The 13895-nt window shown below is 43.8% G+C and overlaps 1 protein-coding gene across 4 annotated transcripts in view; it reads right to left on the reverse strand.

Moving 5' to 3' along the window:
- The window catches only part of LOC119397576 (relaxin receptor 1), a 142266-nt gene that overhangs the window by 73600 nt on the left and 54771 nt on the right, over window positions 1-13895 (reverse strand). For all 4 annotated transcript variants that reach the window (XR_007416599.1, XM_049417125.1, XM_049417124.1 and 1 more), the window contains exons 6-13: window positions 10979-11050; window positions 8205-8276; window positions 7764-7835; window positions 7005-7076; window positions 6171-6242; window positions 5491-5562; window positions 5312-5383; window positions 1163-1231 (exon numbers count right to left, since the gene is read on the reverse strand). Coding sequence is in view for 3 of the 4 variants with exons in the window: in XM_049417125.1 (XP_049273082.1) it covers window positions 1163-1231; window positions 5312-5383; window positions 5491-5562; window positions 6171-6242; window positions 7005-7076; window positions 7764-7835; window positions 8205-8276; window positions 10979-11050 (573 nt within the window). In the remaining variant the exon portion in view is untranslated. The remainder of the gene's footprint in view (window positions 1-1162; window positions 1232-5311; window positions 5384-5490; window positions 5563-6170; window positions 6243-7004; window positions 7077-7763; window positions 7836-8204; window positions 8277-10978; window positions 11051-13895) is intronic.

Here is a 13895-nt window from a genome sequence, read left to right on the forward strand (position 1 = left end):
ATTTAGGCTTGAAGAGATGAAAAATTCTTTAACACAGGGTGTCACCGGAAGCCAACATTTCAACGAGTGGTCTTGTTGTCTTACAACTTGTCTTGCAACTTGTCTTGAAGAAGGCAGGGCCACTTGCCGAAACGTTGACTTCAGCGACAGCCCCTCTTCAAGGATTTTTCATCTCCACGGATGAATTCTATGATTCTCAGACCATATCACAGATACTGTAGTATTGCGACTTAAAACATAATATATATTTTCGTTTTCTTTTCTTTTCTTTTTTTGCAATAAGGGCCATTTATGCATTTTTCCGGGATCTGAAATATTCCAGCGTGAGTGCAGTGCCCGTGATCGTCATACTTCACGCAGCGGAGGCTCTGCCATACCTATTATTTCTACAGTCATCGACAAATAAAACGCAAACGAGAAATTCCGTAGTATGCCAGCTTTAGAAGGTGATAATTCGAGAGCTCTGTCCCACAACGCTGGCTTCGCGGTTACCATGGAGATTTTTTACGCTTCAAAGCACGCCTCCTAGCCGAAATCATGCGCACATTACGCGCACTGGAGGGTGAGAAAACGAAAGCACGCGTTTTATTTAACCCCAAATTACTCGTATTTGAATTGTAGGTGACTGTAAATACTAAGAAGTTCTTAGTATGTACGGGGTCTGCACAGTCAGTGTCAAAGGTTTAGGGACCACAATACACAAGGAAAAGCCGAATATTCCCGCTGCTTCGGCAGGCAGCCTTGCAAGGTGCATGTTTGGGCTAGTTGGTACTCCATGTGTCGCATTCTCCTGTCTTTCGTCCCTGAAGTTCGCGCTATTTAGATGTTCAAAGGCAGCCTTGAATTGAGATTTCCGTCAGGTTCTAAAACACGCTAACTGTGCAGTTCGATAGAATACAGTCCCAAATCGCTGTAAAATTTTAGGTTTTCTCAAACCTATTGGTCTCTAAACTTTTCACGCCCACTGTACATAATGTGTTTCTTTCGCCCTTACTAATTAGGAAAGCTTTGCTTTTACCTGTATTGTTCTTGAATTTATTCATTTCTAGCTACTATTTCGCAATAGAGGGCTCTGTTGTATGTCAGGGTTTCTATACCGTCGCGCTTAATTCACACACAGAGAACGTCACAACGTGCGGCAGCATTCGCATCGCCCACTCACATGTTCAGCAGTTCGTCCAAACCAAGGAACGGCGTTTCCAGGGTGCGAATCTTGTTGTACGCCAGGTTTCTGAAAGGAAGCGTCACGATCCGCTATAAAATACAGCTTCCTATCTGCGAGCAGTGTGCAATAAAAGCAACTTTGATTTGGGCAAGTTGGTACATGCTTAGCTGGGGAAAAACAGCGCAATAAAGGACGAGGACGCAGGAACACAGTAGACTTGTGCAATAAAGATGTCAGTTGCAAGTTCAGCGCTCGTCCAGTCTACTGTGTTCCTGCGTCCTCGTCCTTTATTGCGCTGTTTTTCCCCAGCTAAACGTGCAATAAAAGTTGTTTAAACAGAAGTAAAGTTACTCAGACAGGCTGACCGACGTTTCAGTAGGTGGACCTATTTTTGCCAAAAGGTGCCTCATTAGGCTTGGTGGATTCGTTTTAAACGGGGCCGGTTGATGTCATCAGCAAAGCTTTAAACGTTGCCGGTTAATGTCATCAGCAAAGAGGACACTGGAAAGGGGTTGATGCTACTTTTGCAGATGAGTTACTGGCAACGGCGCCACGTGGCATCAACCACCAAACCTTTAAAATCAACCGCCAAGGGTGACAAGGCGCCTTCTTTTTACAAATATAGGCCCAGATTTGAAAAGTCGTCAAGCCAGTCCGAGGCACATTACTTCTGTTTAACAACCTTTATTGCACATCGTGTTTTCATCTGTCCGCTTTAACCTCTACATTGGATTATCTGCGAGCAGGAAACGCCAGACTGATCCGTTCCTTAATATTGAAAGACGTACCTCTTGCGCTCGCGTGCTATGTGCGAATAATAACTGGTTTTCTGTGGTTACCTACAGGCCCTTCACCGAGAGCTCAATTAGTGATTATGGAGTTCACAGGTTTCATTTCTGGCAGTATTGGCTTTATGGTGCAAAAGCGGAACGCAACATCACGTTTCCGCATGAATATATGAGCCATCAAACGAACCAGTAAGTTATCATACTTCATCATAACGATAACGGATCATCCTCATCATCAGCCACAGCATCAACAAAGCGTGCCGCTAAGCAGGTGCTCCTTTTGCCCTCCATACGCATAACGGTACATCGCTATCGTAAAAAAAAATTCACGCGCGTGGACGTTCCTTCCCTTACGCCACGGCACGCTTGACACGCTTGTGACAGATTCCGTGCCGTCTACCGTAACTCGTACTTTGGACAACGAAATAAGTGTTGTATCATGAGACTTACGTGTTTTGTGTCTCTTATGAGCCTGGCAGAAGACGATGTGGACGAGACCAGATACGCTATCGCGTTCCGCTCTTAATGACGAAGGTTAAGCGTCCTCCATTTCCTCTTTATTGTGTAGCCTGCTGCATAATAAGCCCACGTGTTTTTCCAATGAAAGGACGTTTATGACTGTCCAGATTACAACGCCCTTTCTTCCGTCATTTGAATAAACATAAGCACCTTTCATCAGAAGCTAAATCGGCAGGCTCGAATAAAAACAAAATGGAACGACATTGTCCACGTGGATCTATATAAGGGCTGCCTAAACGAGAAAAAGAGCATTGATCCGTCACGAACACTAGGAAACCAGACACGTGCGGATATTTGTGCTCAGAGGCTTCCTTTCTCACATGTTTGCCGAAAGGCTTTGCACCGTCATCGGAAAATAGCGCACTTCACGCAAGAAACGTGACTTGGATCACTTCAGGGGTCTCACATCATGAGCCGGTACGATGTGTCCAGTTCGGTCACGTTCAGCCGACTCTTCAATGGAACAGTCACTGTGCTTGCTCGATGGCGATGGCGCACCGCTGTTGACGACGCAGCTTCGATTCCTTATCGTACGGCGGCCGCATCACAATGGGAGCGCAATGCGCAATTGTGCGCGTGTGTTGCACAATCACTGGTGGTTTGAACGACATCTTAGCCCTATTGTATACCATGTCTCCCGTGGTCTTGGTGTTCGTATTCTCCTTTCAGAATGAATGAATGAATGAATGAATGAATGAATGAATGAATGAATGAATGAATGAATGAATGAATTCATCAGTCAATACGCTACAGCCTCTCATTATCCCAGCCAGCCGCAGTATCTACTTCTAGTAGTTATGGCTCCTACTGTTATCTACTTCTAGTTATCTTCTTTCTAGTGGTTACGGCACGCTTCTAGTGGTTATGGCTTGACTCCTGACCCAAAGGTCGCGGGATCGAATCCCAGCCGCGGCGGCCGTATTACGATGGAGAAATTATTAGAAGCCCGTATGCTTAGATTTAGGTGCATGTTAACAACCACAGGTAGTCGAAATTTTCGGAGCCCTCATCTACGGCGTCTATCATAATCATATCGTGGTTTTGGTAGGTAAAACGCCAACAGTTATTATTACGTTATTGGGCTGAGATATTCTGTACCTAACCCGTATGCTATATCCTTTCCCTGCCTTGTAAAACTGACCATCCCGGTCAGTTGTACGAGCCAGCGAGAACATATGGCATACGGTTAAGATGTTTATGCAGTCATTTTCTATTTCGATGAAAGAATGAGCCACCTTGATCGATCGATTTCGGCTCATCGAAAAGAGAGTGCGTGCGACAGGATGACAGTGCGGCATATGGGGCGCTGCGCACAAGAAAATAGCAGCGCGCTTTCTGCTTTCTTGCACCCTCAGCTGCGGTAGAACACAGGCCGGAGCCGACGTTAAACTTGGCCTTCGTCAGCACAATAGTTGCTATCCTTTCGCAGCAGCTGTTGCCAAGACGAAGAAAGTTTCTATGCCACCGCATCGTCTTCAGCCCTCGTTCCACCACAGCTTATCACTTCTCTCCGCCTGCCCATAAGTAAACGCCTGTCTTGTTCGGATTATCTTCTATTGGATTTTTCTTCTATCTCTCTCTCTCTCTTCCTTTCTCATTATTTTCTTGGAAGGAGAAGGGATTTCCCGTGAACCATATAATGGGTAGTTCGTAAAAAAAGATTCGGCAGATTCCACGCCTTGCGGGAATCGGTTTCACGCGAAGAAGTCAGCGAGTAGTTTTATGCTGCATTTTTTTTTGGCTTTGAGCCAAGCGTTACGAGGTCGATGGACGTGTTTTTGTAAGTGTGCATATCATGAGCTTACCAGGCACGTCGACAATACTGCCGTTTAAAGGGTAACTTAAGGTATGACGTAACGTCAGCCCTCTCGTTAGAGTACATACGTCAGTATTATCGAAGCGAAGAACACTTTATGGTGCAATCATGAGAATGTCAGGCGTAACTATTGTTAATGTATTCCTCCAGGGTCGAGTAATGCTTCAATATAGCTTGCTGAATCATAAGAATACAAATGTAATGTTTATTAGACTGCTATAAATGCGGGAACAGCACTGGAACAACAGACGTTAACCTGAAATGACGCCTGTATGATATGAGTACATATGTAGTGTTTATTGCTTTTGTTATAAAAATACTTAGCCAGCACCACAACCACAAATGACGTTGCACCGACATTACGCCTGCGTACGATGTTTTCCCAAAGCAGTTTCTAGACTTTGCGTGGCTCTGTGGTATAATACCTGACTGCCACGCAGAACGCTCAGGTTCGATTCCTGCTGGGATCCTAATTTTGGATCCTTTGCATTCCTGGGGTCAACGCTGACGGGGTAGGTTTTTCTTAACGCTCTTGCATTTAAATTACCAATGTCTGTTCTCGCCGTTCCTGGGTAGATATAAACTGTTAATCACCTGTGGCGCATACCCGTACACCACGGCTTATGGTAAATGGGTATGCACAACACGTGTCTGGAGGAAAGGGTTTGACGACGTACGCGACAGGATTTTCATGTTATTCATGTCATGATAGTCATATTCGTCCAATCCTCTTACCCTCTCGTGCGAATTTTGGTCTACACCAAGTTAAGAAGGATCACGAGAGCACCCAGACGTAGGCGGATAGATAGATAGATAGATAGATAGATAGATAGATAGATAGATAGATAGATAGATAGATAGATAGATAGATAGATAGATAGATAGATAGATAGATAGATAGATAGATAGATAGATAGATAGATAGATAGATAGATAGATAGATAGATAGATAGATAGATAGAAACGCTCAAAATGCCTAGGGTTTGCTAAGAAATGCCTCGCATTTAATAAAGGTTCACTTACAAGGTGAGGAGCATAGAGAGGCCACCAAAGCACGGGTAGGATAGACGAGACAGCTTGTTCTTTGTTAGAGACCTGAAATTAAACACATTTTTTGTTGTTCACACTATCTCATGCTATCACAAGGCACGACAGATAGCCTGAAATGAAGCGCAATCTCAGCTTTTTCCTGTGTTACTTACAGTATTTCAAGGTTCTTCAAAGCAGCGAAAGTGTCACGGGGCAAGCTTTCGATTGAGTTTTCGTCAAGCCACCTGCGAATCAAAGAAAAAAATAAGAAGAGAAAATTCCTGAACCTCGGCTATTCAAATGAATGCAGGAACAGTTGCGGATTATCTGACATTGATGAGGGAACCTCGCTTCAACTTTTCAAAAGTTGCTCGAATATTTCCTTTAAATAGAGCGTTACGTTACCCGCCATTGTGGTCCGGCGTCTGTACGGCCGCTTTTGTGCTGAGAACAATGTCTTAGTAAAGACTATCTGCAGAACAAGCCGCACTGGCGGCATTTCAATGGAGGCGGTGTACAAAGTCGGCCACGTCCCATTCTCTAAGACATTAAACCCCAAGAGATGAAATACCTATCCCAGTGCTGGTAATGCGCAGACCTTCTGTGCAGTTCGAACACGTTAAAATCAACAGCTTAAGTTTTAACTTGGCTGTAAACTTTAATAAGTTCACAGAAGAGTAGACACGGTAGCTTTCTCGCGCACACCACCGATGCACACATGCGAAGCACATATTTATTCATGCATATACATATGAATACACATGCACATAGAAAAAAAAACATCATCAATACAGAACGAACCACAATCGTTATTGTAAAGCTAGCAAATGTCCCAAGAAAGCAGAGTACTCACAGGCTTGTCAGACTTTCGAGGTGGCGAAATAGCTTGGGGTGGATCCTTCTCAAGGCGCAACTTCTGAGGTCCCTGCGGAGATATTGAAGCCAAAGGAAAAAATACTTTTAGTGAGGTCAAATACAAATTACAATTACGCTATTCAGCTCATTAACAAAGTGCGTATATAGCGATTTAAACAGAATGGTTTGCTGAAGATAACCGACAACTGTGCAATCAAGTCAAGTTCAATACTCAATCCGGCTATGCGGTTTGAAGCTTTTTTGTCTGGGCTCCTAGGTTTCGCCTTAACACTGTATTGTTTATTGCGAAAATAAAAGTTGATTGATTGATTGATTGATTGATTGATTGATTGATTGATTGATTGATTGATTGATTGATTGATTGATTGATTGATTGATTGATTGATTGATTGATTGATTGATTGATTGATTGATTGATTGATTGATTGATTTATTGATTGATTGATCCTGCGAGAAAACTCGGACATCAAGTGACTGCACATACAGGGGTGACTGGGAAACAACTAACCGTTCCGACACCACAGAAATAGAAGGCTGTACTTTTCGTTCGCAAGATCCAGCTTATGAAATTCCTGTTTTCACTTCCTTGTTCGTTTATTTTCCTCGGGGTAGCAGTGATAATGCGCGACATTGCTAATACCCAGGCTTACCATTCCATGAAACAATTTTTATATATTTCATGCTTTGATTGCGATGTCGGGTTTATTCAATGTTTATCTGGGTTTCGTGACTGACTTTCACACTTTAACTTCGAAATTATGCCCTGTCATGCAATAGGAATTTGTAGACGTAAAAATAGAAAACCACTTACAAAACGCTGAGGTTTTCAAGACCGCTAAATGCTTCGGGTGATATGTCTCGAATAGCGTTGTGTGACAATACACTGGAATGAAGAAACACAAGAACAAGATGCAGACAGGAACAAATATTTCTAAAGCAGAACGTAATCTTTTTTGACGAACTCTTCGGAAAGCACGAACACTATAGCGTTGAAATTTTACTTGCAAATTTCGCTAATGATTGACTAAATTATCTGTTTTTGCGATTAAAATGCGCTTTCAAATAGACAAAATGAGCATGCTATAGAAGAAAACGCTTTTAGGTTAAGGCTTGCCTGTGGAACCTAAAACAGGCACCCAAACTTCCCAGTTACAGGTCTTCAAAGTAAAAAGAAAATTGATTTCGACTACCCGTCAGTGTTAAAGTACCCGAAACTGTGTGGGAAGTGTAATTTGCATAACTTAAGCGAGTGAATGCACCTAACCTAAACTGCAGTATGGATTTTTTTATAATTACCCTGGCAATATCACTTATTTCTGTCTGATATAGAATCGATTTCTTTCTTTTTTTTCGTCATCTTTTAAATAGCTCACAAAGACAGCCCCGTTTTCATAAAATATCCGCCTTTGGTACAAGTTTTTAACGATGCCTTCATATCTCTTCGTGATACCGGCTAGCTCTGGTTAATATCTCAGCATTTCTTTTATTCCTGCTGGTTAATATCTCAGCATTTCTCTCCTGAAGCGAGACTCGTGAAATTTTTATCTTACGTGGCTCCAAAAATACTTACAGATTTTCCAGTTCCTTGCTTCCTTCGAAAGTGTGGTCCCGCAGCCAGACAATGTCATTTCCCATGAGGTATCTGGTGCAAGAAAGCGTTAATACCGCAACTCATTAAGCAATATGTGAATCTGATTAAAAAAAGTTCTACGGTAATTCTTTTTTGTCCAGTGACCAACACTTTATCCAACAAACGAGATAATTAACTTTTTGTTCGTTGTGATGTTTTCGTCACACCTACAATTCGCAGGTGAGCAAAAATGTTTTAAAGAGTCGCCTTCGAGATCTGAGTGCACTTGAGCGGGATTATCGATCAAAGAATACGACCGTTTGAGTCGGGATTTCGCACTAAAGAAAAAAAAAAGCCTTCCTTTGAATCGACGGTAATCGTGCTTCAAAGAAGGAGCTCGTCTATTTCTTCTCTTTTTACAAGCGCGGACTGTATACTTACACTTCTTTCAAGCTTGGAAGATTCTCGAACACTTTTTCGGACAGCTCTTCGACCTTTGACGAGGACAGTGACCTGAGAGTGGTACAAAAAAAAAATCAGTCCTCAAGTAACTACCAACGCCAAAAATTTTCGTCATCTACCTTTTTTATGAACAACACTAAAGAAATAAAAACGCAGCTATAACACATACTGCGAACTAAACTTGTATATCATTACTTTCAAGCTCTTCTCGGGCATTATTGTAAAAGAAGATCATTTGTGACTTCTTCAAATACCTTCAATGACCAAATCACGGCCATCGTCACAGTCTTAACGGCGTCGATGTATGACGTAGGCCGTAAGACTGAAAGATCTTTGAACAGGGAGAGTCACTGTAGTCAACGTTCAGAAAGAGGATTCGTCTTTGTGTGGGCAGCAACTCTTTGTTTGGTGCCTGATGACGGAGACAAGTCCGCTTGTCGAAACATTGCCTCCAGCGTACTTTATGTTCAACGATTTTTCATCTCTGTAAGCGTAAACTTTTCCCCGTACCTTTTGTATTGAAGTGAATATGATGCACGGCGTAGGTTGTTGTCTCATTAGCCTTGTTCAGTTGTTCTAAAACGTCACACGTCACTGCGGCCCTAACACGAGAACTCGAACGTAAACACCGGTCACGCGCCCTTCCACTGCACTTTCCTTTACGAAACATTAAAAGCTCAGGTGGTATTCTGTAAGTGTCCGTTTCAATAAGCTCTGATTGGTGAGTCTTCACTGCATTGTTTTCTTTTACAGCGCAAGCTAAGGCTAGTGTTTTATATTTCGCTTCTGTCTTGATTTTTCCTCCGAGTATAATAATAATAATAATAATAATAATAATAATAGTTGGGATTTTACGTCCGAAAACCACGATACGATTATGAGAGACGCCGAAGTGGAGGGCTCCGGAATTTTCGACCGCCTGGGGTTCTTCAACATGCACTTAAATAAATCTAAGCGCACATGCCCCCAATATTTCGACTTCATCAAAGTGCGGCCGCCGCGGCCGAGATTAGATCCCGCGACCTTCGGGTCAACAGTCGAACACCATAACCACTAGATCACCGCGGCGGGTTGCCTCCGTATATAAACTACAAATCAATATATCAGCCCAAAAGTCAACAGAGAAAGCCAGTCCGTACAGAAAGCACTCCACGTCTCCAATGGCCCGTCTCCACAGCAGCTGTCTGCAGAAGCTCTTCTTCTATATGCGCACAGGATTAGGAACCGCGCAAGCAGAAAAATCCCGCAAAAAATAAGAACACGTTTCTTGTACGTCACAGCCATGCTCGCGCTCCGCATCGCTCTGGGAACGAAAAAGACGTAAAGTAAAAAGAAAAAAAAAGTTTTCACCTACTACCGACAACTGATTTATTTCCAGCGGTCTCTTACGGCTTATACATCGGGCAAATGGAACGCATCTGAGAGGCGAGCGTGATGGGAGCGGTGGCAAAATGTGGTTTGCGCTCCGTACGCTGGAGTAAACAGACGCCAGAGGAGTGCCTGGCAGCAACAGAGTTACTCTCGCAAGAGCGAAGGAAGAAAAAGAAAAAATATGGCAAAAAGAAACACGGCCTCAGTGGGCTGACCTCTATATGCAAAGAAGGGGCCAGATAAGCCGAATACATTCTCGCGCATTCGCCGCACGTGGGCGTCTTTGCTCGGACGTTTTGTGATGTGCGCGGGAACGCGCGAGCAAGGAGATGCCGAGGAAAGCGAAGTAACCGCACCCACCTCGTTTCCCACCTTCTAAAACATTTTTCTTTCTTTATCACGTCCAGCTTTCTCATAAATAGGCTTCTTCGTGCAATATGTGCAGCGCTTACCCATCGTTGGCGATATTCCATAAATCCTATCTTTTATACAGTTTGTTTTGTCATATAAAGCTTCAACGTGTGGGAGGTACCACAAGCGTGGTCATTGCCCGAACTTTTCTCTTACTATTAATTTTTTTTTTTTGTAAGTAGAGTAACGCAACATTCGAGCTCGAATTCTCCGATGGTTTTCCTGAATGCTTTGGTTATTATGCATACTATGTGTACTTATTCGTCGTGTTTCAAATTGTTTGCGCGTGAGAGTGGCACATTTTATTTCATTTTCGCTATTTTCGAATATCTTAGAACGGCATTTCTTCAAAGTCAAAAAAGAACCCCTAAAAACATCGACGTCAAAGAATCACTTGAACGTATCTGGGTGTTTTGCAAACTTGTCTCGAATGGCGTTACTCAACGATGTTTTGTATTCCTATACCTAAACGCAGAATGTAGTCAGAATTAAAGCCGCTTACAGCGGTGCTCGACAAAACTTATTCTGTGTCCATGTGGCTGGACTTTGCCAATTTCAGTGTTGTTACGTGACTGGACTTTATGTGAAGGGTTCACTTTCAACGTATACTGTGTTCGTGTGACTAAATTTTATGTGAACTATCGTGCTATGTGTCCGCACTGTATCTTGCGTTGTTTTTCGTGTCGCTACGTGAATGGACTTCGTGAATATGCGATCATTTTTACGACTTGACTCACTCACGTGAACTGCCACTATAGGTGCTCTCTTATGTCATTTTTTTTATTGCTGTGATTTTCACCAACTCTGTGTTATTCGTGAAAAGAAGTAACCGGCGCTATATAAAAGCGCTAACATCTCCTAAACAAACATATAATTTAAAAATACGGCGATGACAAAGTTGTACTTTCAAACCACTGCGACCATGAACACAAAAAAAAAATGAAGTGTACACGAACAAACACAACACTTACAGTGACTCAAGGGAGAGCATTACTGGAAAGTCGTTCGTACGAAGCGTTGTGAAGACGTTGCCGGACAGATCCCTGCAAGAGATAGAAAAACATAAAGAACAAATACGCAGACTCAACGCGCTTGCTCAAACGTATGCGAAGCGAAGCTTTCATGAAGACATACATCCTACAGAGCGTGTCATTAAAGGCCGTACCAGAGAAATCGTCCCAGTTGTTCTGGGAAGCGAAGCAGAAGAGGACGAAGATGAAGCAGATTATGAGCGCGTGCTGGTTCATGATGATGATTATTTCTACATATATCGCAAACAGTACTAGCTCTTTTTGCAGCACGCCCTTTGCTTTCAACCACACTGCGGCAATCGAAGCACCTGCGACACAGTATAGTATCGTTCGGAGCACGCATTGAAAAAAATGTATTTGCACCAAGATGCCCAACTTCATTTTCGTTATTGTTATTATTATTATTACTACTACGACTACCTCATATGCGTACACAAATACACAAGGACACAAAGGAAAGAGGGAGACAGCAGGCTGACAACTGCCACCTAGAGGGGCCCAACGCTTGCCTACTCTTTTGGGAGCAAAGAAGAGATAGAGGAAAGGAAGATGGAGGAGAGAAAGAGGAAAGAAGATAGGAAAGTAAAGAAAAAAGATCATTCCAGACCGTCGGCGCTATGATGAAACAGCTCCACTAAAGCGAAACCTGTGGAGGGGCGAAGCACGCAGTGTGCGCCGGTGTTTCCCACAGCAAAATCACTGCTAATGGGCAATGAGAGACAGAAGAAAGATTAGACACAGAGACCCGCATTCCACTTTTAGTTAACGTGCACGCTGCGAATCTTTATTGTTCAACTACGCACGAGAGAAATCTACAACCGGCACTACATTGCAGGTCAAGATTCAGGGCCTATATATATATGGGGTGGCCGGTGAAAGGTTGTGTAGCGAGAGCAGTCGGTTTTCACGGGCGAAGCGCCTTAGGGTCTAGGCTTGTCCGTTGTGTAGTGTCCGTGCTCACGGCACAGCACCGTGTAAAATCCCCGAAGGAAGGTTTAACAATAAACTAATATCAATCATAATTGTGACAGAACAATATAAAACACCTAGAAGCACAAACCCTCTATACTAGTCGGCGATTTCAACGTAGACATTATGGACCTTTGGACCGAGCTTTGTCGTCGACTCTCGATGTCACATTATGTCACTCAATTTACATTGTATGGGGCAACACTCGGGTAACATATGTGAGACACAAAAAAAGGTTGAACAGTACACTAATACGCCGACACGCCGAGACCCTAAGATGCTTCGCCCCTAAAAAATGACGAAGACTGGGACAAAAATAAGTAAACACACGAAAGGAACGTGTCACAAACGATCGAGTTATAAAGCGCGCGCGAGGCCGCTTTCAAACTGCTACGAGACAGAACGGCGCGAATCGCGCGCCCAAGAAGCGCGAAAGACGAAAAAACAAGCATCAAAAGACGCCGGCGCGCCGCATCCTCCTCACCCACTCGAGCCAGACGCCGTAAACACGATCGAACGCCTGGCAAGGCCTGGATCTTTCTAGAAGGAGAGGGTGACGCATCCGCGAGCGATGCCGTCGCGATTCGAACATACGAGAAAGCTCTCGCCCTTTCCCCAGGCTTAGCTGTACTGCACGCAGAAGAAACATCCCGACGCTTCTAGAAACCGGGGAAGAAGGGATAAAAGCGTGCAAACGACGAGGCCAGTCAGTCAGTGCAGGCAGTGCAGTCAGTGAAGGGAGTCGGCAGGCAGTGCAGTCAGTGAGAGTAGTGCAGTCGAGACAGCAGTGAGTGAAGGAGTGGCCCGGTGATGGTGAAGTTATGCGAAGTGTGGCTCCGTTAGCCAAAGAAGACGTGGTTATGATGGTGTGCGGTCAATCGCTCGTGGATCTGGAAGAATCCGATGACGACGCCGTGTGAGCCGTGACAAGTCACGACGACGGTTGAGCTACGACGATCAACGCTGGAGCTGGCGTGAGTGTTTCCTTGAAGAGAAGCATTCGATTACCGTCCAAGTATTGCGGACTGGATACGCCATTATCTATTCAGGACTTTAACTGTCGTTGAATAGTTGTAATGCATGCGATTGCATTTGTAGCGTGTGATCTGTTTGTTAGCTCCCGTTGTGTAAACACCATCTGAGTTATACCGTGAAGCTGTAACTGGTACCAGCCGAGTGTGCATGTGTTTGTATTATTTGTATTGCCTTAACTGAGAATATATTTCGTTTTCGTTGGTGTTATCGACTCTCGGCTCTGACTCGGTCTTTGGACCACAACCGGCGTTCGCTGGCGCGCCAAAGGACCAACTCTAAATTGTCCGCGCTTTCGTGGTGCGTTTTCGGAGGGCCTTGACGCCAGCCCTTAGAATCCGCCCGGCGATCGCCATCCCCATTAACGGGATTAGTGACAGAACGTCTGCAAACGCGTGGCCAGACCCATGGCCGAAATAAGGCATACAAAATGGTGTTTCTCTTTCTTTATTTATTTTTAGTGGAGACAGGTTCAAGCACGCTTCAAAAAGCGTACTCGGCAACAACAAACGAGTGCCGAGGTACTTAGCATATCGCTGATTTCGGATATAGTAGGGTTTCGAGCGTGCCTTGCATTCAATCTTCAGTTTTTATGGCCTTAAGATTGTATGCGTACTACCGATACTTTGTATGTATCTGTCTAGCAAGGAATATAATCCGATTGCGAAGGCAGCGCAATCTAACACAAATGTCTCTAAGCCCAAATATCATGTAGCGTGTCAAAGCATGGCTGACATAACTCCATGGTGTTGCATAACTACTTTTACTCCTACGCCTAACGTGTTTTTATCGATTGAGCGTGCCTTGCATTCCCTATTCAGTTTTTTTATTGCGTTAGCATTGTAAATGGACAGCA

Source organism: Rhipicephalus sanguineus, chromosome 6 (genome assembly GCF_013339695.2).
Source record: "Rhipicephalus sanguineus isolate Rsan-2018 chromosome 6, BIME_Rsan_1.4, whole genome shotgun sequence".
Lineage (NCBI taxonomy): Eukaryota > Metazoa > Arthropoda > Arachnida > Ixodida > Ixodidae > Rhipicephalus > Rhipicephalus sanguineus.